Source organism: Penicillium mononematosum (genome assembly GCF_028829835.1).
Source record: "Penicillium mononematosum strain IBT 11891 chromosome Unknown utg000003l:1.0-8172316.0:1.0-8177699.0, whole genome shotgun sequence".
Classification (NCBI taxonomy): Eukaryota; Fungi; Ascomycota; class Eurotiomycetes; order Eurotiales; family Aspergillaceae; genus Penicillium; species Penicillium mononematosum.
This window is the reverse complement of record NW_026643273.1, coordinates 3,433,954-3,461,692: the sequence shown is the minus strand read 5'-3', so window position 1 is coordinate 3,461,692 and position 27,739 is coordinate 3,433,954. Positions and strand designations below refer to the sequence as shown.

The window sequence follows — 27,739 nt, the reverse complement described above, 5'->3', positions numbered from 1 at the left end:
CATATTTTAAGACCATTATTCTCATAGTCTACATACATTTCCCATGTCAAAATAACCCGCTGAAACTAGTTTTTGCATGAACAATTAAGAAAATTGGGTAATTGACACATTTGCTCCTCCTATCCATCCCGCCACAAAGAAAAACCATCGCCAGATCAAAGGGGAATATGAACCGAGTCAACATATTGACAAAGTAAGAAAAGGGAAAAGAAAAAAGAAAAGAAAGGGTGAAAGTACAGAATACCCATCACACAGCTCTCACTGGAAACTCAGGTTGGCCAAGATATCCTTGGTCTGTTGGCTGATGGGCCCGATCTCCTGCATCTCCTGCATGTCTTCCAGGACTGCATTGTATGTTTTACCGAGACCATCGGCGACACGAGTACGGTTCCATTCTCCACGCATGTGCCACACATAGTCCATCAAATTGGTGTTGATTTGCTCCAGCTGCTCCACTGAAAATCCACTGGTTGACAGGGTTAGTTGCGTGTGCAGACGCTCAACAACCTCAAGATCGAGGACGAATGGCTCATGGGGTCCTTCGTTCAGAATCGATTGCAAGTTAGCCGAAGCACTCGTTGCTGGCATGTTGGGTGCATCGAACAGCGGGGGTTGTGGCTTCGACTGCGACTGGCTTCCATTCAAACCACTGTTCTCCTGGGTGTCTGCATTGCTAAGCAGTGAGTCCCGGGGATGGGGAGAAGGCTGGCTGCTGTCGTTTTGCTGGGTGTCGGGCAGGTGGTCTTCCTGCGACACGCGATCGGGGTATGGAGTAAGGTCGGGATATTCAGTTCTTGAGACATGAGGGCTTTGAGTGTGGTAGTTTTGATTCGACAAATGTTCAGAGGACTTCTTATCAGACGTCGTCTGAGTAGTGGATGCCTCATTGGTGTAATCAGCTGGCTGAGATCCCGGGGCCATTGGAGTCATGGGGCCTCGCTGAGAAAAGCTGGAAAGACCGGATTCTCGACGAATCTGCTGAGAAGGTGCAGTGTGGGAATAAGGAGGCTTGGGCTGTGCAGATGGCCCGAATGAGCTTCCCTGTGTATCCTTGCTACCCGAGTGATCCTCAGAATTGGACATGAAAATGTCACCGTCTCCATCTCCATGGGTGCCATTGCTCGCGCCGACAGCATGGGAACCAAACTCGTTTAGATCCGAACCACCCCCGTAATGATCTCCATTGCGGAAACTCTTGAACTGGGATGTAGGAGTCACGGGGCGCGAAGCGGCTTTTTTATCATCCCCATTGTCGGCGAACACTTCGCCGTGTTGAACTGGGCCAGTCGATAAGCCTGATTCAGTGTTGTCGTGCGGCACATTGGTAGGCTCAGAAATGGGAGCTGCGTTCTCCACCTGCGCACGTTTCTCACGCTCCGCGGCCTCCTTTTCGCGTGCCATCTCACGCAGATAGACCTGTTCACATTCTGCCATAAGAGCTGGTTCGGCTACCATAACACCGGCAATATCAACTTCGACATTAGTCAAAAGCTCACTTGATCGCAGGATGCGTTCCGGGTCACCAGTCTGACGAGCATCTTTGACCATTCGCTTGATATCCGCCACGAAGTCGACGGCGCGTTTGTAGTATCCGTTTGCAAGGCGTTTTTCAATTGTCACAATCTCCAGGTTGTAGTAGAACTTCCCGGTGGCAGTTTCACGGAGACCCAACACACCATGTTTGTCGTATGCTTTCTCATAAGGCCGGTAGGTATTTTGTTGATCCGGGGGAAGATCACTGGTAACAATGTTGGGGTTTTCTTCCTCCCACAAGTATCGGATTTGAGATTCATCGATCACGCCCGTTCTGAAACGCTTATACCTCTTGACCTGATCCATGATAGGTTGAATTCGGGTTTTCAAAAGGTTCAAGGATATGTAATCCTTCTTCCTCTGAGCCTTGATCTCCTCCTTGGTGAGTTCTGCCTCAGGCTTGGGAGGCGGAGGTGGCGCGACTTCCAATTGTTCCAGCTGACGAAGTTTGCGATTTTCTGGGTTCGGGAATCCTTTCGGAGGAGTCTTCACGAATTCAATGATCTTGCCAAAGAATTCGCGACGCGCGTCATGATTTGGAGCAGATAGATCAAACAGGTTCTTCTTGGAAAACCCGAACATATTCTTCAGTAGACCCTCATCCACTTCCTCTTCTTGTGATTCAAGAATACCAAGCAAAAGAACTGGATCAGAAGGTGGCACCGACCGCAAAAGACCCATGAAGGTAGAAATGACGGTAGGTCCCACGGTCTGGAACCACAGCTGAATGTTTGGGATGTAAATCACACTCGGCTTGTGTCGCTTGACCTCCGTGAATAGTTGGATGACAGCTGCCTCTGGGGAGCGGGTTGAGTCACTTAGCAGAGTGGGGAGATCGAAGGCCTGCACATGCAGGCCCTCAAACACATGCAGTAACGCGGCCGCGAGGTATTGCTGGCCCATACCATGGGGGCCCCGAAGGAGCAGTCGGGGCCGGAAAACACGCGAGCGATCAAACTCCTGCAAAAGGAGCTCTCGGCTGAAGCCTCCACCATCATCAGGCTCTTCATATTGAGCCTCTTCGAGAGCAGTAAGTTTCTTCCGCTGTGGAAGGATCTCGGACAGCAAAGATTTGATTTCGGACAATGGATGACGAAGTAGAGGTTCAATGTTCGGAGGGAGGGCAGTCGCACCAGATGAGGTAGACCGCTCTGAAGAGGGCACCATCTTCTTGATTGCCAGCATGAAATCTTTCGGGGCGACATCGATTGTCTTTGGATCAATCACGAGCTTTTGGTCTGATTTGTAGATTTGGGGGTATCTTCTTTGTACAGCATTGATTGCAGCCTCAGTGCAAAGCGCTCGTAAGTCAGCACCGCCATAGCCCTTGGTCATGTCCGCCAGTTCGTCTTTGATGTTGTCTGGGAGAGGAGGATCCCATTCCTTGGTGTGAATATCGAGAATAGCACGACGTGCCTCGATATTAGGCAATGAAAAATAAAATTCACGGTCAAAACGACCAGGCCGGCGAAGAGCAGGATCAACAGAGTCAGGTCGATTGGTAGCACCGATGACAACCACTTGACCACGACCATCCATGCCGTCCATCAAAGCAAGTAGTGTCGAGACAATCGAGGCATGAATTTGTTCTTGTTTGCTCGATCGCACGGGGGCCAAACCTGATATAGAAGATTAGCAATTGTCAACCATGTGCTTAAAAGGCCTCTCTTACCGTCAATTTCATCAAAGAAGATGATACTGGGCTGGTTCTTGCGAGCTTCTTCGAAAAGAAGTCGAAGTTGTCGCTCAGCCTCACCGACCCATTTGCTCAATGCATCCGCGCCCTTTCTCATGTAGAATGTGACCTTGCGTCCTTCTGAGCTGACGCTGTTGGCTAAAGCCCGAGCCATGAGCGTCTTTCCGGTGCCAGGAGGACCATGGAATAAAACACCGCGAGGAGGAGTAATTTTGAAACGCTGGAAGATTTCTGGGTACAGAAGCGGCAAAGAAACCATTTCTTTCAGCTGGTCAATGTGCCCTTGCAGACCACCAACATGGTCAAAATTGACATTCATGTCAACCCCCAGAGGATCCGCATCAGCCAAAGCCTGCTTGTTGTTGAATTTGCCAAGGTTTGCAGGCGTGCCGGCCGAGTTCTGAGCAGGATCAGCCGACTGGTTGTGTGTGACCGCAACTCCAACACCAGGAGCACGGTTTGGCTGTTGGACACATTCGTCGTCACTGCTGTCGCTGTCCGCCCCTCCGACTGCAGTAGGGCCACCAGGAACACCGAGAATTGCTGAATTACCACCGCCACCGAATGGGCCTAAAGTGGAGAACAAAGTGCGTTGCCAGCCTCCTCCTCCACGGCCACGTCGGGATGGAGACCCGATCACTTCATTGTCGGTATCTTCATTAGGCTGAAGCATTTCAGGTCGAATGATACGATAATCAACATTCTTTCGGTTGCGACGCGGTTTCTCGTACACGACCGCTTGTTTCGCACGGCGACGGGTACGGCCAGTAAGGTCTTCCAATTCTTCGGCGAGTTCTTCTGCCTCTTCTGTGGGTGCACGGGTCCGCGAAGGCCGTTGACGCAGGCCAGGGCGCCGACTGGCAGAGCTATCCTCGGCTTCCTCGCGAGCTTGACTTTCTTTACGAGGAGAGGCACGCGATTCAGGCTCCGATTCTTCCTCCTCATCATTCGATGGCTCCTCTGGCTCGAAATCACTTTCTTCATCTTTGGCTTTGCGCTGTGAGCTTCGAGACGGCTGCTTACGGCTGGATCGACGTAGCTGCGATTCTTCATTCGTCTCAGCGTCTTGCGCGGCATTCTCCTCGAGAGGTTGCTCGTGGGAGAGCCTGCCTCGTCGCCGAGTTGTTGGGAGTTCATCTGTGTTTTCGGAATGATCGTTCTTCGCATCGCCATTTTCTGATTCAGGGACAACGTCTTCATCCGGCATTTCTTCATCAACTGGGTCGTGGTCTCCATCATTCACTGGCAATGTATCACCTTTAGCGCCGCCCTGAGGCACGTCACTTTCCAATTCCTCCATTTGCGAGCCCTGGATAGTCGTTTCGTTGATGACATCCTCGTCATCCTCGTGTCCCTCGGCGTCTTCATCCTCTTCATCAATGATCGTGCGCTTGGCCATGCGGTCGGCTCTGGCAAAGCGTCGAGACGGGGATGGAATCTCGGCTTCCGGAGTATGTGTGCCTCGCTCAACAGTGTGTACGTGACGACCAGAGTTGGTAAGGGCGTAGATATCCTCGGAAGCGTCACGGGTACGGCGGGTTACACGTTTGGAGAAGGCCAAGTAATTGGCGGGAGTTTCAACTTGAGGACGGTGCTCTTGCGTGGAGGAGAAGCTCGAGCCTCATCCTCACCATCATCGTTGAGCAGCTCGTCTTCCGAATCGGGTTCCTCATAGTGCGGGCGACGGCTCTGGGTGGTTCGTCGACGAGCCGTTCCTCTAACATTGCGTTCAACTTCCTCCTCCAATTCTTCTTCCACCTCATCGAAGTCGAAATCCTCGGACAGGTCTTCCTCGTCCGAGGTGATGGCGTCGTCCGAGCTGCGCCGTCTCTTCTTTGGGGCCGGCCGCGACTTTTTCTTGGGGCTGGCCTTCGACTTCCGGCCGGTCGAACGCGAATAGTGAGCGTGGTCGCTATAGTCCTCGTCGTCGGAGTCGGACTTGTTGGCGACCTCGTCCAGGGTACGCTTTGCGCCACGAGCCATGGTGTAGTTTTGGTGATTAGGGGATCACTTTGAAACCGCAAAGTCAGCACAAACCGCCGCAATTAAGAAAGTACAATGGATACACAGTCAAGGGGGCCAAGGGCCCACATAACAAGGAAGATACAAAGATGTAAAAAGGCGGATCGTTGACGTTGCGCGATGTGGGCAGGAGGACAACACTTACGAATGGTTCAGTTGTCGCCAGCAACAGCTGGACCACTCGATCAATGGGAAAGAATATGCCTGTCACAGCAGCAACCTTGATACTTTCTTCCCGACAATTGCTGATCAATATGTTAGCGGAGACGGCACGGTGGTGGAGCGCAATTGGGGCAGAGGTGGAAGGGTCTCACGGACTCGGGAACGCGTGGGAAAACAAAAGTGTTGGAAAGCTGTCAGCCACCAGGTCAAATGCGCAGTAGACGGGAAGAATTGTTGAAAGTAAAAGAAAGTAGAAGACGATGGGAACTCGAGTGACAAAGACTTCAGGGAAGAAGGGCGGAAGGGCTCGCGCTCATTGGGGCTGACTGCCTGAATGTATTAGCCACTTATTGTGGCGCATGAATTAGTCAATAAAGCGCACGTGCCACCCTCTCCCAATGGGAATTGCTTCAATAGCCATTGTCACCCTTTAGCCCATGAATCAAGCCCCCATGAATCGAGCTATTGTAGTACTCCATTCTCCTCCTGAATTAGCTGAATGGATTATTTCGACCATTTTGATGTCCCAATACGGCACATTCAGGATCGATGGATGCGTGGGGAATGACATGATACAATGATGACAGGAGGTGTCAGAGGGCAATATGGGACATGAAGAAGACGAGAATAGGGCCCTTTGGTTTTTCCTTTGCGTTGTCTTTTTTTTCTGCGACGCTTTGGACCGGACCTGATATCATGTGCCGCTGACTCAGCAGTGGCTCGTGCCCAGGTGCTGCCTACAATATACCTACCTACCTAGGTAGATCTACACCTAGGTGGACATACTACTCATCTAGCACGCCCATTTATTAAGCCAATTAAGAATATAATGCCGTCTTTCTGATGCAATTTGGCTTATTCTTGATCTCCTACTTTGATATAATGACATTCATATCGATATCATTTCACCCATGTCTCACTACAGCACCGATGAAAGCCATAGAGACTCTCCAATATCTACCTTGACAAGGCCTCTTTGCGTTTCGTTGCCATCGTGACATCAAATACTACTTCTCTTCTCCCTAGAAGGATAATAATTTGTATAATTGCAATGGATTCGGTTGACTATATGTACTATACAGCTCAACCGTTGAATCTCCAAACCTAAGCAATAGTGCCAATAGCATCTTTCCACGAGTATCTACTTCCTTCCCGTGATTTTACTCCATTTGGACGACTTCGGCGCCGAGTCAGCAGGATTGACCTTCTCCTCCCTTAACAAATAAGCGCGTGACAATGTGAGAAGATATGCCCTATCCGAATACTTGAGAGTCGCCCGCAGCGCACGCCTAATATCGCCCATCTCTGTTTTAGTGAGCTCACATCCTCGAAAGTTGGAGCAGCACCCACACCCAGTGGTGCAGTGCCCGACTCCCATATTTCCTCCAGGAGTAGACTCGCGTTTTTCGCAACATCCACAGCCACGCTCACAGCGCCGACTTCCAAAACGCTAATTGACAAAACCCTAGAAGAAATCGGAGTTGGATGGGGAAGAAAAAGCAAGAAAAAAGGGTTCTTGATATAAGCACCAGTGTAATAAATTGACACCTGAGGAATATATGCCAAGACCGCTAACCCCGAAATGGAACGCGAACTTCAACATCACCCTGGCTAGTCTCCTCGGGTATCAACGAGAAAGAAAGCAACTCTTGAAATCACAATATGCTTTCGCAGCCAGCTCGTCGGTTTATGTCGGCTGTGGTGTTTTCTCAGTCTGCTCGAGCTCCCATGAGCCGACGCACCTTCACCTCCACACAAGCCATATTCAACTCAACACAGAAGCCAAGTGCGTACAAGGAAGGGGTACGTATATGTTTTCTTTTTCTTTAACAGCACCGCAATATTAAATTGCAGTTTTCTGATTTTCTGTCCAGATGAACCAATATCGAACCTTCACTGGTCCCTTCGCCAAGGTCTTCTTGGGGGGCGTGTTCGTCTATCAAGTCCTTTATTGGACCTGGTTGAAGTTGGAGATGGATGAGATCAAGGTGGCTAAGAATAGTAAGACCTAATAAAATCAATGCATTACCCCATCATACATGTCGCTCACCCCTCCCGCAGAGCAAGTGGCCGTGCTAGAGAAAGAGGCCCGGGAGATTACTAGCACCCAGAAATGAACCCGATCTTGAGAAATATCTTGAGAAAATCTGTACCATACTGTGTTTTATTGATGCTCAGCACCATATTGTATTGTGGCTTTGAATAATGCTATGGCACTTTCAGACTTGGGGATACATTGTCTTGATGATCCCATAAACCAAACATTGCAGAATATTCTTATTATATTACGGAACCAGGATTCAAGAACCCTGACATGTCATGCAGCAGTGTACTTGCGCTTCCGCTCGCCAGTAGTTGCAGCCTTCCGACTGTGTCCAACCCTCTGTACTGCAACATCCTTGGTCTGATCCATCTCGTCTCCCTCGAGCGATGAAGACGGGAACCGCCAGTCTTGGCCCCTCTCGCCTTTCTTGAAATGCTCGATGTCAATATGATTGAACCTCTCATCTAAGGCCTCAGGGCCATGGTTCTTTAGTGGGACTCTCTGGTTGCAGAACCCGCACCAGAAATGTGTCTGGCCGGCCAGATCGAGCCGGTTATTGCCAGCCGAAGCGGCGAGGTGACATTCATGAATCCCATGCTGGCGCAGGTGATGGGTATATGTGTCGGGTCGATAGAATAGCCGCTCGCATGAGGCGCCTGTTTGCGCATCGTGTTCTGTGCAGAACCAACTTGGCACACCGAGATGCTGGGAGCTCTCGTGGCGCTTCCAGTCGGCTTTGCTGCCAAACGATTTGGCGCAATGGGGGAATGTACAGCCGTAAGGTCGTTCGTGACGCTTCTGGTGCTTCCTGATGACGTCTGTGGTTAATACCCGGATAATAATATGGAAGAGTCAGGGGTGGCTTACTTCATCTCACAGCGAAGCCGGGTCCGCTTTGGGCACGCGTCACATTGGAACCAGCCACTTTTTTCGGTATCAGGGTTTTGTACGGTGGCTTCATTGTCGTCGGATAATCGTTCCAAGGCCACCGAAAGGACCCTCTGTAGCATTTGCCGCTGGGGCTGGGAGAGCTGAGCAGCGTCGGTTTCAATGTCGATCCCCTCGTCAATATTCTGACTTGATCTCCGCCCGCGGTTGTTCATCATTTTCGTCATAGCGTTGATCAAGTTATCAGCTGCGTCTGCAAGCGATCCATCCGGCCTCGTGATACCGCGTTCAGCGGATGGATCTTGGCTCTTTGCCAGACCCAAGGAGCCCAAAGCGGGGAATTGTGATGTTGAGTCTGCAAGAGACGGCACACCATGCTGAGGAGGTCTCGGCGTGGCAGCACCAAACGTGAAAATATCAGTCCTCTGCTGAGACATTGAGCTGTATTCCTGCTCGAGATCAGCGGTTGACTGGACTGACGCCCCGTCTTCCGCTTCTAATACCGACTCATCTCTTGAGCTACGCCCGTCGAAGTTCTGTTCGGGTTGTCGGAGGATGACTTTTTCATACCAATCCATAGACCTGTTCATGAATTAATGATTGGAACATTGCATGTTTCATTTTGAACTCACTTTTTCAGGAGTACATCCCCATCCTCTTCATGATGCATGCGGTTCAGATGTTGCTTGAAGTTATCCAGGCGCGGCCACCTCTTATTCGGGCGTGGGCAGTTTGTCCCGAAACACATGTACATCATCTTGGGCCCACGCTCGGGCTCTTTATTGTGAACGCATTTCTTATGACGGGCAAGATCGTTAATGGTGCCAAATCCGTCCTTCCGTGGGCAGTTGGGCACGTCGCATTTGAAGAGTTTCTTGTGACGAGCCTCGTGTTTCCTGTGGAAGTCAATTTCCTGCTATTACAATGCTCAAATCACACCTACAAAGACGTACCTTTTGTCTGAAGGGCATTTCCCCACCCACTTGCACGATGGATGCTCGCATCGCATCGAGGCATCAACCAACTGCTGCGGAGAGCCCACAAATTCCGATGTGTACGATGGCCCAGACACAGACCCATACTTGGGATGATCAAACGAAGGCCCCGACTCGGTGGACATATTATCTGTCATGTCGATCTGCGGGCTCGAGGAATCCACGCTGTACGAAGCAACAACGGATTGCGTTGTACAGCTGGTCCCACCATACCCGGAATCAGTAGAGTGATAGCTATCAATATACTGACTCCCGTCCTCAGAGGGCTCACTGTAGTGATGTGAGAAGCAGCAGTCCTGGTCGGGCATCTGGGCAGGCATGTTCATATGCGAGATGGACGTGGCCGGGACACCGGTGGCCAGCAGCGGATTCCAGGCATCTTGGTCGCCTGTCAGGCGGGAGTGAGTGTATTGGGAATAATATAGGTCTCGGGGGTGTGAAGCCCATTGGCTTAGGAGTGGATGGTTAAGTGTTGGATCGAGCGATCCGAGTTGGAGGTCTAGTAGTGGGTTTGTGGCATCAAAAGGGAGATTTGAGGATTTAGGATCGGACAGATCATGTCCCTCGTGTCCAACCATGATGCCTTGAAGGACATCTGTGGAGTCATTCCAGTCCAGCTTTGTTTCCTGGTGGAGTTAGATTATGATCGATTCGTGTGGAGAGCGGGGTGAATAGAGTAAGCAGGGCACGAACCTCCATGACAATATACTAAGGTCTTTTAATATAAAGAGAGTGGTAAATTTCGTCGAGTCCAAAGAGAATAAGCCAGTCAAATTGGGAGGGGTACAGTATTAAAAGACTCACGATGCAGCTGCAAATGCCAAACCCTACACGCGAGAGACACGCAAGCTCCACACCCTCGCCCCGAGCCGGTTGACTTCACCACGCGATAGGCGATTCAAGGGTTGGAATGTGTTAAACATAATTAGGAATATGCTCAAAAAGAATACAAAGCTAAAAAAGGAAGAAATAATAAAAAAAGCAAAACGCAAATTTGAGAGGGAAAAGCTAAGACAAAGTTCACCCTCGCGTGTTGCCAGCGTAGAATGCAACATGTCATCCCTTGATTGCACAGCCCCTTCGCCCGGGTAAATATTAATTTGGACGGGGCTATTCCCAAAAGTATGATGATATCTTCCATACCAAAAACATGAGGCTGATAGTTAACATCCAATAACGGCCCAAAGGTCACCCTAACCCTAGGCCTCCCGAGGTCGTCCGGTTCACGATCGGCCGACACTCGCACACTCATCTCCCGGGGTTGGCTTAGCCCGCTTCTAACATACAACATAATTCCACATAGATCCATAGTTTACACGTATCACGCACTCATACTCACACGCATATATAAATGTCGTTAGTCCCCCTGCACGAGGCATGCAAGACAATTCCAGCCCCCGATGAAGATCTTACGATAAGTCTCTAAAGGGGAAGAGGGAGCTGCAAGGAAGCAAGGACCAGATTGGGCTGTGACAGGACAGACGATCAGCAAGGCTGATCGACGCCGATGCTCGCTTGCCATGTTCGTTCGGCAAGGGATAAATAAGATAAATGCGCACGTTTATACGCGGTACTCCGTACATATTGTGTAGTTTCAGATTTAGGAGTCAAGGGTTGTTTAACTTTGAAACGACACTTGGAGTATTTGGGTTTTATAATCTTAACCTGACGGATAGTATGTCTCGGCCATTGTTGATCTTCCAGATGTCTTTATGTTCTTACGAACCGTGGAACCAGTGTGCAAGTGGGAACAGCCTAGTACAAAAGAGGAAAAGCCAAAACATAAATCTGATCTCTCATATGCCATGCACATCGCCGTTTAGCAAATACGCCATTCGGTCTGAAACAGAATTCCTGGGCGCCCGAAATATGTACAGATTGGAGGCACATTTTTTTTTTTAAAAAAAAAAGAAAGAAAGAGAGAAGGAGCATGTTAAATTAAATCATCATCTAGTCATCATTCCAGAAATGCACAAGATTGGGAACTGCTTGCATAACTCTCCTGATGCTGGAAAAATGGTACAGGAATCCCCTCTACTGATCACGCGCCATCTATTATGATGCAGCTGAGGTGGGGAAATTGACAATAGAACGGGGGAGGGGAATAGACAGTAAAGAAAGAAGAAAGAAAGGGGGGAAGGCGATCTCAGGGGAGCATCGTATCTATAATCACATTCGGGATGAACACCCAGAAGAGTAGGTGGCAGAGCTGTAGGGGATGTTGGACTCCATGGGTTGGTAAGCAGGGTAGTTCCCATCGGGGTACAGAGAGGGATGAGGGAGAAACTGGGCGAGAGGATACGAGTGTTGCAGCATGAGATCTGCCTCGGGGGATCTCGATCTCGGAACGGCGTTATAAGGCGGTGGGTATGTCACCGAGTTCTGATGCAGGGGATACGCCTGGGCCTGAGCGGGGTGGAGCGTAGTTTGGCCGAATTGGCCCGTCGCGTGCGTGTACCCTGGGAACTGATCAGGGGTAAGTGAGTCCGTCATGGACTCAGGCTCCATGGAAAGTTCGCCGTCGGAGATGGTGGGATAATTTGTCAGCGGAACGTTGTTGATTGAGAACGCAGGGTTAGCGGGCGTGCTAGTGTTTCGGATCGCATACTGCGGCTGCAGATGGGTCGAGGCAGTCTCGGCTACTTCGTGACCAGGGTGATATGGCGTGACAGAGGGATAGGTTGCGGCCGATGATCCGCGAATCGGCTCCACTTGGCTGGGGTTGGCGACAATGGTTGGAGCGTTACTCGGCTTCGCTAATCGCAAAACGGGCAGCGCTAGCTGCTCCAGGTGTTTGCCAAGGTGGACGGACAACTTTCTCCACTCGCTACAGACATTCCCGCAGAACCGGCATGGCTCCTCCTGGGGGGCTTGTGCAGTGTCATGCCGACATTCTTCGACCATTTGCCATAATCGATCAAGCTCCTGCTCCCTTCGGCTATTCGGCACAGTTTCAGCATCCACAGTGCCAGGAGCCTTACCCGTCTTTTTGATCTTGGGCTCTGGCATTTTGTGTTCCCGGACCAAATGCTGAACAAAATTGTCCTTGCGGTAGCATTTGTGGTTGCACTCTGGGAATGTACAGGTCCACCACTCCAAGTGCCGGTGCTTCTCGTTCTCATGGCGAACCCAGTCCGCTTTACGTTTGAATGACTTTGGCTCGGTGCAGTGGGGGAAGGTGCAGGTAAATGGCTGCACATCTTCATGGACGTGTTTTGACCAGTCTGATGGTTTTTGAAACGTTTTTACCTCAAAACAAATGGGGCACTCAAACCGCGCGGGAAGACGAGTGACCGGAGGAAGGGGCACACCAGGAGGGAATGGTGCCGCGGCCCCAGTACTGTCGCCTGGAGAATATTGTTGCTCGTGTCCATAACTGAGACTTGTCACTTGGAACTGGATCTGTCCTGCCTCGGGATCGTTCGGGGCCTTGGGGTCCTGCAGCAGAGTGGGTTGCCCTCCCTGAACCGTACAAAAGTCGCCAGATTTACACTTGTGGTTGGCAGCTGCAATAGAATGCTTCTGCTGCAGATCAACCAAGATCTTGTATCGACGATTTTGTTCATGTGCCAGGCGGTGAATCAAAGCCGGCTCAAGCCTTGGATTCAACTGCATGATCTGCGATTTGAACCCTTCGATTGTTGGCACTGGGAGACTTTGAACGGCAGGGAAATCCATAACGACGCCTTTGTTATTGCTGATTTCAACATCATTCTCATCTTCAGCGCCTCCGGTTTCAGTGCCCAGAGGTGTACTTCTGGGTGTTTGGTCGGTGTCCGAACTGACTCGAGGCGATGTGATGTTTGCGACTGGTGGTCCACCATGAGCGGTCATAAGATTTACTAGCCCCGGGCTACTTGGTCGGGGGATCTCGCTTCTGCTTCGACCTCGGCCTTTGAATTGGATGTTCAAGGAACTCCTCTCCGGATTAGGCGAGGGCGCAGGCGACACTGCTCGCACGGGCTGGCTACCCCCGACAGCGGCCATTTGGCTGGTCATTGAAAGAAGTGCGTTGCTCAAGCTTGGCGACCGCGAATGACGACGGTGCAAGAACACGTTTCGTGGTGAGTAACTCGGTTTTGCCGGTGAATCCTCTGTATCACGCTGCGGAAGCCCGGGGTAGCTATTAGATTGACCGATGGAAAGGTCAGATGCTTGGCGCTTCAGTTTCGAGGATGCCTGCAGAAATTGACGCTTAAACAGACTGGTGCGTTTCTTGGGTTGTTCGGTTAAAGAAAAGTTCTCGAGAGATGTACCAACATTGATAATGCTATTGTTATCAATTGTTGCTGCCAGCGATGCCGTTTCGAGATCCCGTACACGTTTGTTAAAAGCTATCATAGCGTCGGTAGAACTGTCCGGTTGCATCGCTTGTGATCTGGGTGTCGTATCGCGAGGGGGATCGTGCCAGGGGTAAAGACGGATACTTTCCTCGTCGTTGGTCGGAGAGAAAGATGCATAGACCTCGGGGGTGCTGCGATCATATCTGCCAGGCTCATCCACATCGGCCGAGGGCTCGTCGGAGTAAGTGCCAATGCTTGCTTCGTCTTCGCTGAGGTCGTCGCTACTTTCATGAACTAATATCCCGGGCCCAGGGAATGATGCGTCTCCGGTGCGAGATTTTAGGCTAAAATAATCTTCTTGTTTCAAAGGGTTATCCCCGGTACTCCTGGCTCGAAGTCTCCTGGAAACATGGCGCGGGCGTGGGCGCGGTGGACTACGCGAGTCTCCACCGGCGTCACTGTTGGCTGCGCTCACAGAGACAGACCAGTGGGAAATGTCCTCGTTTTTCTCGTCCCTTTCTCGCTGAACATAAACTTCATTAGGACTTGGTATAAATTCATCTCCGCGGGACATTGGATCGATGCCAGCTAGATGGGTTGATGGATTTGGAATCCATCCGCCGTTCTGGGATCGCCTGACGGGAACGGACGAGACCGAGTGACGATCGCCATCATCTTCGTCTTCCAGCTCGCTTGGACTAGCAGATAGGTGCGCAAATGACCGGTTGAGGTGTCTTTGGGGTGATGTGCTGCGTTCCTCGGGCGAATCGCCTCGAGTGAAGGTGGTAACCTTGACGACGGGGCTTCTTCCCCTGGTTGCGCTCGACGCCAGCTCGGTAGTCAGCTCCTCGTTGGTGACACTGAGTCTCGATGGCTCGGCGCCTGCGTTAAAGACACCGAGGCCAGACTGATACGAAGTGGGAATTGATTGCTGTGTGCTAGAACTCCCATGAGGCTCTAGACCTGCCAGAGATGAAGGACTCGGGTTTCGTTTGTGGTCCGAGCTCGTCCAGTGAAAGGCATCTGGTGTCATAGACGAACCGCACGGCGGATCGACGCGCACATTGTTCTCCCCAATCCTGTACGATGGCATATTCTCATTTTGCCAGGTAGAACCACTAGGCAGTTCGATATCTTTTGGTTCCACAAAGACACTTGTATCAGAAATAGGTGAGGTGCAAGTGCTTAAGTCCGTATAATCATTTGCTCTCGGGTCCAAATACCCCTGGATTGTGGAGTCGATCCGGGCATCCTCATGAGGGGATGAGCCAGGTCCCGCACTCTGCCCAGGACTGCCCCGCGATGGCGTTGGCGTTAGTCGAATAGCACTGGCCTGGAAGGAGATCTCCTCCGGGTCGGATGCGGCTGACAGGTAAGGGTCTGGAGCATATCGATCTTGGATGGCATCTGCTGGCGATTGCCCCTGAGTGGGTGGGGAGGCGCGCGACATATTCAAATAGCGGTCAATTAGCCCAAGACTGACCGCGAAAACGGGGGATATCAATTAAGCTGATTAAAAGAGCATCGAGTCCACGGGTGGGGTTGTTTGTATGATCTATCCAAGCTATATTGGAGTGTGTTGTGCACGTGTCTCTGCCCTGTTATGTCCTGTCCTAACAACTTAGTGTCCTAGTGTGTTCTTTGATGCCCCCCCAACACGTAAGGCAGTGGAGACTGTGACTGGACAGACGAGGCCCCAAATATTAGAAGTAGAAGTAGAAATCAACGATGAGAAATCAAAGAGTAAATGAAGGAGGAAGACTTAAAAAAAAAAAGAAGCAGAACCGATGGGGGCGGAAGATCAATCGGAGGTGAGGGGGACTGCTGAACAAGCGCCGGGCGCATCCCTCCACTTGTGATTCTATGCAAGACTAACAAGAATACCAAGACTAATAAGGCCAATAAGACCAACTTATTAAATCTTAGTCCTGTCTTGCCGGCCTGTCAGCCTTGTTCAAAGAAGAAACAGGAATCAAAAATGCTCCGCTTTTTCACGGAGCCTCACGGGAAACGGCAGCAAGAGTGGCTGTGCTGCATCCTCTCTTGCGCATCGAGAAAGGATTACCTGTGGAATACTATGGGATAATATGTGGAATGAAGTATTCCATATGAGGTATATATGTACATACGTACTAGGTTTATTGTTATAGGCGCCCTAGCCACAGCGTTCCCATTTCTATTCTTATCCTCTGGACTCAGCCTCCCAATCCATCACAGCATTATAGGGCTGAAATTATTGGATGGTATGGCTAAATCAAGTGAATATATGGACGAAAGGAAAGAATTTGCTCATGAAACCGGTTTATGCAGCATTCACATTCCCCACACGGTTTATGAGATTATCCCTTAATAAACCTGTCAAGGTATTTTCAAATTCAAAATTCCACCTAGTTACAACAAAACTGCAATAATCTTCAATTTGGCTTCAAAAATTTCGTTGAAGATCTTGTACCAAATGAGTGAACATCAAAACTCGTTCAGTCAAAGATGCAATTGATCGCACTTCTAAAATTCAAAGTTCTATGCAACAAATGACTGAAGTGATTCAATTCTGAATTTGGGCTACTCGCTCTCTGTGCCTTCGATCCCCTCTGCCCCGCAGCTACACAGCCTCAAGTAATAAGAAAGCCCCACAGCTTTTATTCTAACCACAAGATTCATATTGTATGTAATAATGTAAAGATATGCAAGGAATCATAATCTGGGTTATAAGTTATGGTTTAGTGGAGTAGTCCACAGTTTACCTAGGTACATGTAGTATTATTAATTGGGAACTATTAGGGACATGAGGAGGATGGGGCTGTGGAGGCATTTATACCTGAGCATTTCGGTCCTTGTTTGATACCCTATTCACTTTTGATCTAATACTTCATTTAGTATAATATAGACCCCTCCGTATTATTTTCGGGACTGTTCAATGTTCAATGTAAACTCCACGCCAAGACCATCCCCCAAACTCGCGAAGATAGGCGATAACAAGAGCCTAAGCCCTAGAAGGTTGTAAGATCCCGGGTCGACACGAAAATAAGGCGTAATTGGATGGTTGAAACCCTACGGAACACGCCTTCTCGGATCCTTATCTTACATCCGACCGAATCAAGTCCCCTTATCATAAATGTTGGATTTGACAGTCAGAAATCCTGAAGAGTCGGGAATTTCCTATGAACTGTGGGCGACTACCATATATTCAAAGTTCCCCGTTGATAAAATGGAGACTTGGCTGCTGTGATAGTATAGATAAGAGGCTTGGTAATCTATATTTCTTGCTATTGTGAGGTCCGCTCTGCTGGAGGGTATATATGTATTATGCACCCTGAACTGGGGATTTAGGATTGCGATCCGTTCTATCTCTCATCATGGCAGACGCTGTAAGTCTAACACATTGAAATGACACTTACGCACAGCTGACACGTATAATATAGCCGGTATACAATGTGTCTACCCCATCAGGCGGAGATCCACTCAAGGTCGATGTAAATGTTCAATATGTAGGGGTCGAGTGGAACTACACCTACATCATCCTGTGCTCGTTCATCGTTTGGTTGATCATCCCGGGATTGGTCTTCTCTACAGCGGCCTCGCACGGAGAAAATCAGCGCTGGCATTACTCTTCCAGGCGTTCATGGTTGTGGCTGTGTATGTTGAGGTCTTCTTCCGAACCCACTCGTTCATAGTACTGACACAAATACCCCAGAATAACGTTCCAATGGATATTCTGGGGTTACTCGTTGACCTATGCGCGGGATGCAAGTCCATTCATTGGAACTCTTAAGAACTTCGGATTGAGAGGTGTGATGGTAGCACCATCACCTGGCTCGGCCGATCTCCCAGAGATTGTATTCTGCTTTTATCAGCTTCTATTCTGCGCGTGCACGGTAAGAAACATCTGACAACTCTATGTCGCGAAATCAAAGTTAATGGAATGTTGTGGCAGGTCATGATCGTAGTCGGCGGAGCATTCGAGCGAGGCAACATGATTCCCTCGCTGATCTTCAGCTTTTGCTGGGCGACCGTCGTCTACTGCCCCCCTAGCCTGTTGGACCTGGAACAGCAACGGATGGTTGTATAATCTTCCGTCACTTGATTTCGCCGGCGGCGGCCCGGTTCATATCGCATCGGGCTGGTCGGCGTTGGCTTATGCCTTTGTTCTGGGGAAGCGGAAGAATATCGACCGCACTTCACATGCGAAACCACACAACACGACCTTGGTCTTCTTGGGGACGGCCTTGATCTGGTTTGGATGGTTCGGGTTCAACGTATGTCACACCTGTGCCTTTCTGTCTTCCTTTCCCCGCCCCCCTAAAATCAAATCTGACCGCAATTATTTCTTAGGGTGGCTCGACTCTTAATGCTAGCGTGCGGGCAATGCTAGCGGCATTTAACACCAACACTGCGGCTTGCACGGGGGTACTGGGATGGGTTCTGGTTGATCATATCAAGCACCGCGGGAAGTTCTCTGTAGTGGGAGCGTGCGAAGGTGCAATCGCAGGGCTAGTTGGCATCACGCCAGCCGCTGGATTTGTATCCGTCTGGCTTGCTGCCGTTATCGGGTTCCTCACGAGCGTCATCTGCGCCCTCCTTCAAGACATCAATGAGTGGTTACACATAGACGAGGGATGGATGTATTCAAGCTACACGGTATCGGCGGGATGGTGGGGGCATTCCTTACCGGGATCTTTGCGTCGCAGTCTATTGCCGCGTTGGATGGCGTGACCGAGGCTACTGGGGGCATTGACGGCAATGGAGTGCAAGTCGGGAAACAATTGGCTGAGGTGTGTGCTATCTCGGCATATTCTTTCGTTGTCTCGTGTATCCTACTTTACATTCTCAAGTTCATACCCGGGATGCAGTTGCGGGTACATGAGGAGGTGGAAATGGTTGGTTTGGACCGCGCGCAGTTTATCGATGAGCAGATTGGTGAGCGGGCGCTGCTCGACGATCTGAGTGGGTCTTCATCGAGTGTGCTTGATGGGCGGGTTCCCGTAGTGGTTGGCTCTCAGGAAAAGAAGTGACAGGGTTACAGCCTCGTCCCGTGACTTGAACCCCCATTGTATGTCGAGCATGGACAGTGGGACCTCCAAAATATTGGGCTAAAGCTTTGTACCCAGATATACCGCCCTCCAAATTCCGCCAGTTCTGTCAGACTAAAACTCCTAATATAGTTAACGTGTAGACACGTGATTTAGCACTAACGGTTAGCAGTCAAAGGTATGTACCTAAGGAGACTGCTAAAAAAGACCACTAAAAAGACACTTGAAAAGACTACGGGAGAAGACTACCTGAGAAACCATTAAGAAGACTACGCCCGGATAAGCGGCTGACTGTATATTCCTATGGTCCGGGTAGTATGTTCAAAAGGGGAGGCGGTATTCATGACAGTATATAACGGGCAGGCGGTATATATAGGGTGGTAATATGTAGGTACAAAAGTTTAGCCCAATATTCCAGAGGTCCCAGTGTACCCCGTAACCCGTCTCGGATTCATTAACTTCCAATGTTTCTAATTTTATTTTTACCTTTTTGCCATCTCTCTTGCATAATGTTACAGCGGCAGATGTCTAAAAAGAAAGCTTGTGACGTGCAATTTGTGCCTAAATCCGAGTGAAGTAAGGTGATATTCCATACTAAGTGATAGTCGTATATTATAAATGGGAAAGGCGTTTTATAAGGAGGTCTTCTTTTCTTTTTTCTTTTACAATAGCAGGGATTATACTCCGTATCATTCTGGCCAAAAGGAAATTATGAAAAGCCTTTGCCAAGACATACCCTTGTTCGCCAGAGTGACGCAACGAATCTCGCATCGGCTTCCAAGGCCGGGGAAGGGAGGAGCTGACGTATACCCTCCCCTCTCGGCATTTTAGTGTAAGCCCTGTACGGAGTACGAGGGTAAGGGTCCTTCTCTCACAACTGCATTCCATGATGACGAAGCTGGAATACATATCCGCTTATACCTAGGTAATGTATTAACTACGCTAATAAATAGTGAAGTTGAGATAGTCAAGATTCAAGTGGAACTGTCCCTGTCAAGATCAAAACAACGTGATTAGTCTGCATGCCGCAGTGAGACGTGTACACATCTGCAGGAGAAAAAATAAAGTATACAACATAGGTGGTACGTTGAAGATCGTACAATGTTGTAGACATTCGATGTTACTATTGTATATCGTACCCGTGGACGTAGAATTGAAAATAACATTTTAAGTTAGGGGAAAAAAAAGGAAAAAAAGAAAAGAAAAGCAAAAAAAAAGGGATTATCTGGTCACATGAAGTTTAATTATTCATAAATTGCCCCACTTTCCTGAATTCAGACCAATCTGGGCCCATGTTGCCACTTAAAATTCCTAGTCCGGCCCGTCATGTTTCGTACCGCCCCGGAGTCGTCGCGTCCAGGCCGCTTTTGGCAGTCTCCTTATCTCTCTTGGCTTGGGTCGTCTCTCTCTCCTCTTTCTCTTCTCTCTCAAGTCTTCTTTACTTGTCATTCGTTTACTCCATATTCCTGCACTTTAATTTGAATAAACTTGTCTTCTGCTTTTGACAAGTCTGTCATGATCTGCGAATAATCAAAAGTCCAAATGGGCAAATGTATGCAGTCCCACCTCGACTTTTATGATGCGTCAAGTTGACCTTTCTATTAGGGCGTTATGGTGTCGTCCTGGACGCGGGCTCGTCTGTATGTCGAATTTGCTCCGGAGACTTGGAATCATGTCACTAATCAACCATGTAGGGGACCCGCGTACACGTTTACCGATGGCTACGGAATTCTGCTGCGCGAAAGCACGCCGATGTGGAGGAGTTGAAGTCGCTACCGGAAATCAAGACTAAGGAGGAATGGACGAAGAAGATTCACCCTGGTGAGCCGAGCTCGAGCCAATACAAACCCACCAACCCGACACTAACCCACCTACGCCAAAGGTGTTTCTTCATTCGCCAACAGACCCGAATTGGTTGGATCAGACCATCTCGCTCAACTGTTAGACCACGCCAAAGGAATCATCCCTTCCGAGGATGCCAAGGATACTCCTATATTTCTCCTCGCCACTGCGGGCATGCGACTGCTAGGAAATCTCGAGCGACAATTGCTTCTGGATCGGATCTGTTCTTATGCTCGTGAAAACTCGGAGTTTCTGCTTCCGGACTGTGGCGTTCACATCCAGGTGATTCCGGGCGTGACCGAGGGACTATACGGATGGATTGCGACAAACTACCTGATGGGATCCTTTGATGCCCCGGAAAAACACGACCATGGAAAGGGACACAACACCTACGGATTCCTTGATATGGGTGGCGCATCCGCCCAAATTGCATTCGCTCCGAATGTTACGGAGACGGAGAAGCATGCCGAGGACCTCAAATTGTTGCGATTGCGGAACATTGATGGATCCGTTCAAGAGCACAGGGTGTTTGTCACTTCGTGGTTGGAGTTCGGCGTACACGAAGCCCGGCGACGCTATTTGGAGGCTTTGCAGACGGCAATTGGGCCAGGAATCAAAGAGATGCCTGACCCATGTCTTCCCAGTGGATTACGGACTACGCTTGACGGAAAAGTGGCGTCGGCGAGCGGAACGGAAACATATTTGCTAGGCACAGGCAAATTCGACGAATGTCTGCGCCAGACATTCCCATTACTGGACAAGGATGCTCCGTGTGCGGATGAACCGTGTCTGCTTAACGGTATCCATGTTCCAGCTATCGATTTCGACGTCAACCATTTTATCGGGATCAGCGAGTACTGGCACACCACTCACGAGATTTTCGAAATGGGATATAAGGACAAAGCATACGACTTCAACACCTATCAAGAACGGGTTCAAACGTTTTGTTCTCAAGACTGGGACTCCATTGAGCAAGGCCTTGGACAGCACAAATGGGGAAAGAAGGTTGATCGCCAAAAGGCTTACGAAGTATGCTTCAAAGCGTCATGGATCATCAACATGTTACATGATGGCATTGGAGTGCCTCGCGTGGGTTTGGAGAGTACAACTGGCTCTTCGCACAACGGCACTAAAGAAGTCTTGGCTCATGGAAAAGAAAAGGGCTATCTTGATGCTTTCCAGGCGGTCAACAAGATTGACTCGACCGAAGTGAGTTGGACTTTGGGCAAGATCGTCTTGTACGCATCTTCTCAGGTGCCTCTAGAGATCGAAGAAGGTCTCCCAGTAGGCTTTGGCAGCAATGTCCCCGGCATCCCCTCCGACTTCCAGTATCCTAGTGTTCAGCTACTACCGGATTCAGACAGCTTCCACAGTGAACACTGGCATGACGCGCTGTTCGACGGTGATTCCCCGCGCCGGATCCCAGGATTCGTCCTCTTCATGTTCATTGTTGGCATGGTCGGCTTCTTCTTGTGTGGACGCAGCCGTCGATCCCGGATCTTCAACCGCGTGAGTAACGTGTTACGCCGTGGTGGGCCATCGCACCCCAATCACCCGAAGAAACGAAAGGGACTCAAGTCGATGCTACCGTTCATCAGTCGAAGCGCCCCCTCTTACGAGCGAGTTCTCGAGGACGGTGCGCAAGATTACGAGCTTGGTGCCATCGAGTCCGATGAGAGCGAGGATGGTGGACGTCTTTCCGAGGCGGACTCGGCTAGACTGGGACCACCGAAGCGAGCGTCGAGCTGGGGCAGCAATAGCAACACCCCTAGTTTCAAATATGCGTTGGATAACAGTTCAACCGGGACGATTGGTCTTGGAATCAGCGGTGGCTCCGGCATCGCTATGGATAGAGCAGGCTTGGTGGTCAGGACGGAGAGCAGGGACCACCTGGCTCCCATTGCTCTGGGCCCCACAACTAACGGGCGTCGATCAAGAGCTGGCAGTCCAACAAGATCCCACCAAAAATCGCCCAGCATGACGCCCCTGACCGACGAGTAACGTGACATACCTGACCGAATTATGCATAATTTCTTACCTGCATTGCATTTTCACTTGGAGTTTGATTGTTTGACATGCGCCGACTCAATTTCGGCGCTGTCGATTTCTTTCTTTCTTTCTTTCCCCCCCTCCCCCTTTCTCATATGCAAAGGGACTTCATTTCTTATTGTGTCGCGTGCATCGTGGCAGTCTGCTTTCCATTCTTCATATCATATTTCAACACTGTGCTCTGGAGTACCTTTTTGTGGTTGGTTGCGGGCTTTTTCGATCTCAGGCCGGTGATTTACACGTAATGAGGTGTGTACTACTACTGGTTGAGAATGTCTTCCTGAATATAGATTAATACATTGCCAATGTCTACTCCTGCATTTTATATTGTAGATCTTACCCAGGTAGGTAATTATGGAGGCAGCTAATTCGATGCCGCCTTTTTCAGGCGATATAAAGTCACGTGCCAGGACTGCCACCGCCTGGCAAAAATGATGTAGAGAGAAACTGGCGCAAGTAGCTTCCGATTCACTCGTGCCATAGATTTCACCAAGCTTGCTCAATATTCTTCTATAGCACTCCACCTATGCCGTCGCCATAAAACTCACCATCCCGTACACCCCTTACTTTCGGCAACAGCCACCGCCGCCACCATGCGCTTGACCGCTGAGCTCATTCAAAGTTCTCTGACATATATCAATCCGCTCACAGATCGTGAGCTGGATCTCCGAGGTGCGTTCACCCACTACACGCCTGCCTGAAAAGAACAGGTACTACACTTTTGATTAAGAGCTGGATTGATATCGTCTTTTGTGTGGTCGTGTAGGTCACAAGATCCCCACAATTGAGAACTTGGGTATCGCCAAAGTAAGTGCTGTGTTTCTTTCAAGCAATTATTGAGGCTTATATGCCTTTGTTATGTCTTCGAGTTGCCGCTAGACCAATTTTTGAGTCCGCAGGCAGCTCAGTCATACCCTTGTCAATCCGATGTTAACAGCTCCTAGGATCAAGATGCGATCGACTTCACCGATAACGACATCTCCTCTCTTGGAAACTTCCCCCACTTCCCTCGCCTCCGCACCCTCCTCCTCGCTCGCAACCGTATCAATCACATTCAACCAGCATTCGCAACTTCAGTGCCTAACCTGACGAACCTGGTCTTGACCGCAAACAATGTGTCTGAACTTGCCGACCTAGATCCGCTGCGGACCTTGGGACGGCTGACACACTTGTCTCTCCTGCAAAACCCGGTGACACGCAAAGAGGTTTGTCCAGACCTGCGGCCATATACTAGTTAGATCTGGCTATATATGACATGTCTAGACTGTATTGGAAGCCAAGCTAACTGATCCTCGCAGAACTACCGCTACTGGATTATCTGGCGCATTCCCTCAGTCCGCTTCCTTGACTTCCAGAAAGTAACCGACGCCGAGCGCGCTACAGCCAAGGAGCTCTTCGGCACCTACGAGGAACCCTCTTCCCTCGCATCCAAGATTATGGGTGTCAAGTCCCGCACGTTCGATGTTTCTACCCCGGCTGAACGCACCCCCGCCGAAAAGGGCGTGCGAGTACAACTCACCGACAAGGAGCGCAAGCGCGTCGAGAAATTGATTCGCGAGGCGAAGAGCTTGCAAGAGATTACAAAGTTGGAGAAAGAGCTTAATGAGGGGCGGATACCCGGTGGAGCGGATGTCGATGGTGACGATGCCATGCAGATGTGAGAGATGAGATTTGAATCTCTCGCATGGGTTGTGTCGCGGATTATGAACATGCAATCACGTTTTGTCTTTTCTTCTCTGGAGCTTAGCTTTCTGGGTTTCTTTTCTGACCGGGTGGGGTTCAGTGTGTATCGTATCTGGGTATTCATTTATTCATATGTCCCTAGTTTGGGATCAGAGAAAGATTCCAGCTATGAATTTTGAGCATATCGAATCCAAAAGATCATTTGGTGCATCTCCAATAAACGGTAGCCTAAATGTCCGCCTGCTATCCTTTGCTTGATGACCGCATCTATCAGCGAACGGCGATTCTATATATAGAGGCACGGTCTGTCTTTATTTCACCAACAGGGTCTTATATATCATCAATCCCTGTGTAGTATTCAGTCCGAACTAATTCGATGGAGCAAAATGTAATCTCAACGAGACAATTTATATGATATATGTAAATAAATTCCTATGTACAATTATGATTCAGCATTTCAGCCTCAGATATAAACCAACCTGATACCATAAGGATCATTCATACCCAGGATCAAAGATCCTCTTTGTAAAGCCCAGCATCTTCCCACCCTTTCTTGTCTGTCATGGTCGTGGATACGCTCTCATCACTAAACGACACATACTGTCCCATTCCACCCATTCCCCCTTCCACCCAGGCATACTCCCCAGAAGAGTGTTGAACCAGAGACTTGAGCTTATCAATCCCCATGAGAGTATCAAAGTCCCCACTGGTTGTGTTGTATTTATACGCTGCAGCGGTATGCGTCAACAGCAGGATATCGTCATCCTTGTAACTGGCAGAAAGGTCATGACCATTTCTCGCCCTGCCTGGCACCTTGGACAATGAGATTGGCTTTGCATCGCTCTTCAGCTCGATATCTTTCCCTTTTCCCACCACATCATATTTGTCAAGGTATTTCTCCCCGATGGCCCACACCTTGCCACCATGCCAGAGCACGCCGTGAGCCTTTCGAACGGTATATTCATGGCTCTTCTTAATCCCTTTCAAATTGTTGACATCTGACGCATCCATTGGAACATACAGCGTCAGATTACGGGAGGCCGAACTTGCGGCAACAAATGCTCCCAGATAGGGGATTTGTTCGACTCTCCAAGCTTCTACAGGATGATTCAATACACTAAAGGGGAAATGCTTCATCATACGAACCGTGAGGAAAATGGCACTCGTAAATCTCGTATACAATCATGCATCTATTAATAGCACGAAGTATAACGGAAGCAATTAACCCCGAATCTAAGGTGGAGTCAGCAACTCGTACGGAGTACAGTATACAGACCAATGAACTTCCAGAAAGCCAAGTACAAAGTATGGAGTAAGCTGTGCAAAGACTTAGTATAATTCTATTCCTAAATTCTCAGATCGGAGATAATATATAGAACATTGTACGTATAGGGTGGGATTGGTTATGCAGGGGCTGTGTAATACGAGTTCTTCATTCTTTGCAACCTCGGGGCAAGTGGCAGGGATAAAACGGGATATCGCTCGTATACTGCAGATCCGATGGGGAATCTAATTAAACAGAAATGGACAGAACAAGAATATCGGAAATTCACTACGGAGTACGTGGTTGATGATTGAGTTGATGTACGGGGATTTGTTTTCTTGGATCATAGCCGTATGTATACCGAAGCCTCGGCTTTCGAACATTTCTAGTCTAAAACATATGTGTAATAGTATGGAAGTCCCGATATAAACTCTTGTAGGAATCAACTGAAAAGAACAACCTATACTACACTCCAAGATAGTAAGGCCACTAAGATCTCTTGTAAGTCTTGCAGGAGTGAAGGCGGGTCAAGCCGACCCCGATTCGTGTCGGACCAGTGGAAAATACCATCCAACCAGTGTTCCACATGATACGAGCCTCCACAAATTCCTTAGTTTGGCATCATTCTGCGTGTCGATCTGCCTTCCTCGCAGGGCTATTTTCAACAGCAGAGGGGGCTTGACTACTCCAACTGGGCCTAACAAGTCTCGTGTTCCATGACGATCACATCCCTAACAAGAGCTATCCCAGAGGAAAGACTCCTTTACAAAGGCATGAACGGAGTAGTGGCACTTTAGTTACACTTCATATGCAGCTAATCTTAGCTCTTACTCCCTAGATGCAGCAGACTGCACTATAAATTACATCTTCCCGGAGTCTGTCCTCGCTCAATGGTCAAAAGACAAGCCCTCTCGATACAAAAGTCCCATCATGCGGTATACACTAGTCTTGACTACTCTTCTTTCTCTTTGCTTGCCCTTCACCATTGCGGCAGACCCTCGTTACTGCCAGGGAAAGACGACTCTTGCCAGCAAAGACTTCACCCTCAAAGAATCTGCAGACAATGCTCACCTACCTGTGCTCGCAAAGTACTTCAAGTCAAAGGGTAAAACTGCGAGCGTCACTGCGGTTCTTCAATCAGCGAATCGTGCCTTAAGCAAAGGTTCGCCTTCTGTCGGCAATGGGTCTCCTGCCGAAGCATGGGCTTGGAACTCGGGCGATGACAACACGAAGAAGTGGGTTCCGCAAGGAATCACCAGCTCTGCTGATGCTTTCGGAAAGGGGACCTGGAATGACCACGAGGCGTGGATCGTCAGTTGGTATGAAAAGGGAGAAAGCGTACGGCTCAGCTTTGTTGATCGCAAAACACACAAGTATCGCCATGTGATGCTCGTGTATCCTACTGCCGACGACGACTTCAAACCCATCAGTATTCATGCGGGTGGCATCATGTGGTATGGAAACGTACTGTATGTTGTCGATACCAATAATGGTATTCGTGCATTTGATTTGGACAATATCTGGGAGGTCGAGATTGCAGACGGTGTCGGAAAAACCAAAGACGGAAAGGGGTATTCTGCGGATGGGTACCGATATGTGCTTCCTCAAATCCGGTAAGTCTCTATATATTATCTTCTTTTGGACCAAAGTCTGATACCATCGAAAAGCTACTACAAATGGACCCCCGGCGACTCTTCTCCCTTCCGCTTCTCTTGGATTTCCCTTGACCGCAGCGACTCACCCGACACCCTTATGGTGGGCGAGTTTGTGCGCGATGGAGAAACTTTCGATGACGCCAACAAAACGCCAGTCCCTATCCGCTATGTGAAATACAATCTGGATGCTACCACCCGGCGGCTGCGCACCGACGATAACGGCATCGCTACCGCAAGCTGGGCGCACTGTGTCAATATACCCAACGTGCAGGGTGCTGTTTCGTACGACAGCAAGTTTTACATCTCGCGCAGTACGGGCAGAGCTCCCAAGGAAGGCGATCTTTTTACTTGGGAACAAGGAAGACGGCGACAAAACACCAGGGGTGGTTCATGGCTGGAAATGAAGATCTCAGCTTCAATCCTGTTCGCAAGGAGTATTACACTGTCACTGAGTATGATGGAGATCGGTATATTCTGGCCTATAAGGTCTAGCTTTGCTCCCATCTGTCATTGTACTTCACCATGGGTGGCCATGCAGATGGGGTTCTTGTACAATATCATAGCTGCCATGATGGTTGATACAATAATTAGAA

At 49.4% G+C, this 27,739-nt stretch overlaps 9 protein-coding genes across 9 annotated transcripts; 5 read left to right on the top strand and 4 right to left on the bottom strand.

Annotated features, from left to right (window-relative positions):
* Positions 1–258: 258 nt before the first annotated feature.
* N7519_006294 (chromatin segregase YTA7) lies at positions 259–5,212 on the bottom strand (the record flags this gene model as incomplete). The annotated part of the gene is made up of 3 exons (XM_057293070.1): positions 259–3,152; positions 3,206–4,810; positions 4,861–5,212. 3 exons carry the CDS (start codon positions 5,210–5,212, stop codon positions 259–261), a joined length of 4,851 nt encoding a protein of 1,616 aa, XP_057147881.1.
* A 1,863-nt stretch (positions 5,213–7,075) lies between these two features.
* Positions 7,076–7,530, top strand: N7519_006293 (uncharacterized protein; the record flags this gene model as incomplete). The annotated part of the gene is made up of 3 exons (XM_057293069.1): positions 7,076–7,216; positions 7,288–7,414; positions 7,475–7,530. 3 exons carry the CDS (start codon positions 7,076–7,078, stop codon positions 7,528–7,530), a joined length of 324 nt encoding a protein of 107 aa, XP_057147880.1.
* Positions 7,531–7,730: 200 nt separating this feature from the next.
* Positions 7,731–10,039, bottom strand: N7519_006292 (putative C2H2 finger domain protein; the record flags this gene model as incomplete). Its single annotated transcript, XM_057293068.1, has 5 exons — positions 7,731–8,265; positions 8,325–8,927; positions 8,978–9,241; positions 9,299–9,966; positions 10,034–10,039. The coding sequence occupies 5 exons, from the start codon at positions 10,037–10,039 to the stop codon at positions 7,731–7,733; spliced, it is 2,076 nt and encodes a 691-aa protein (XP_057147879.1).
* A 1,470-nt stretch (positions 10,040–11,509) lies between these two features.
* N7519_006291 (putative C2H2 finger domain protein) lies at positions 11,510–15,073 on the bottom strand (the record flags this gene model as incomplete). The annotated part of the gene is made up of 1 exon (XM_057293067.1): positions 11,510–15,073. The coding sequence occupies one exon, from the start codon at positions 15,071–15,073 to the stop codon at positions 11,510–11,512; it is 3,564 nt and encodes a 1,187-aa protein (XP_057147878.1).
* A 1,906-nt stretch (positions 15,074–16,979) lies between these two features.
* Positions 16,980–18,635, top strand: N7519_006290 (ammonium transporter; the record flags this gene model as incomplete). The annotated part of the gene is given in 7 exon segments (XM_057293066.1): positions 16,980–16,991; positions 17,046–17,257; positions 17,318–17,498; positions 17,558–17,658; positions 17,675–17,879; positions 17,956–18,218; positions 18,233–18,635. 7 exon segments carry the CDS (start codon positions 16,980–16,982, stop codon positions 18,633–18,635), a joined length of 1,377 nt encoding a protein of 458 aa, XP_057147877.1.
* Positions 18,636–20,195: 1,560 nt separating this feature from the next.
* N7519_006289 (putative nucleoside diphosphatase (Ynd1)) lies at positions 20,196–22,496 on the top strand (the record flags this gene model as incomplete). Its single annotated transcript, XM_057293065.1, has 4 exons — positions 20,196–20,205; positions 20,259–20,293; positions 20,348–20,474; positions 20,536–22,496. The coding sequence occupies 4 exons, from the start codon at positions 20,196–20,198 to the stop codon at positions 22,494–22,496; spliced, it is 2,133 nt and encodes a 710-aa protein (XP_057147876.1).
* A 641-nt stretch (positions 22,497–23,137) lies between these two features.
* lea1 (U2 snRNP complex subunit LEA1) lies at positions 23,138–24,205 on the top strand (the record flags this gene model as incomplete). Its single annotated transcript, XM_057293064.1, has 4 exons — positions 23,138–23,216; positions 23,311–23,351; positions 23,489–23,749; positions 23,843–24,205. 4 exons carry the CDS (start codon positions 23,138–23,140, stop codon positions 24,203–24,205), a joined length of 744 nt encoding a protein of 247 aa, XP_057147875.1.
* Positions 24,206–24,737: 532 nt separating this feature from the next.
* Positions 24,738–25,238, bottom strand: N7519_006287 (uncharacterized protein; the record flags this gene model as incomplete). Its single annotated transcript, XM_057293063.1, has 1 exon — positions 24,738–25,238. One exon carries the CDS (start codon positions 25,236–25,238, stop codon positions 24,738–24,740), a length of 501 nt encoding a protein of 166 aa, XP_057147874.1.
* A 1,183-nt stretch (positions 25,239–26,421) lies between these two features.
* On the top strand, positions 26,422–27,638 carry N7519_006286 (uncharacterized protein; the record flags this gene model as incomplete). Its single annotated transcript, XM_057293062.1, has 3 exons — positions 26,422–27,104; positions 27,159–27,428; positions 27,506–27,638. The coding sequence occupies 3 exons, from the start codon at positions 26,422–26,424 to the stop codon at positions 27,636–27,638; spliced, it is 1,086 nt and encodes a 361-aa protein (XP_057147873.1).
* Between the last annotated feature and the right edge of the window lie 101 nt (positions 27,639–27,739).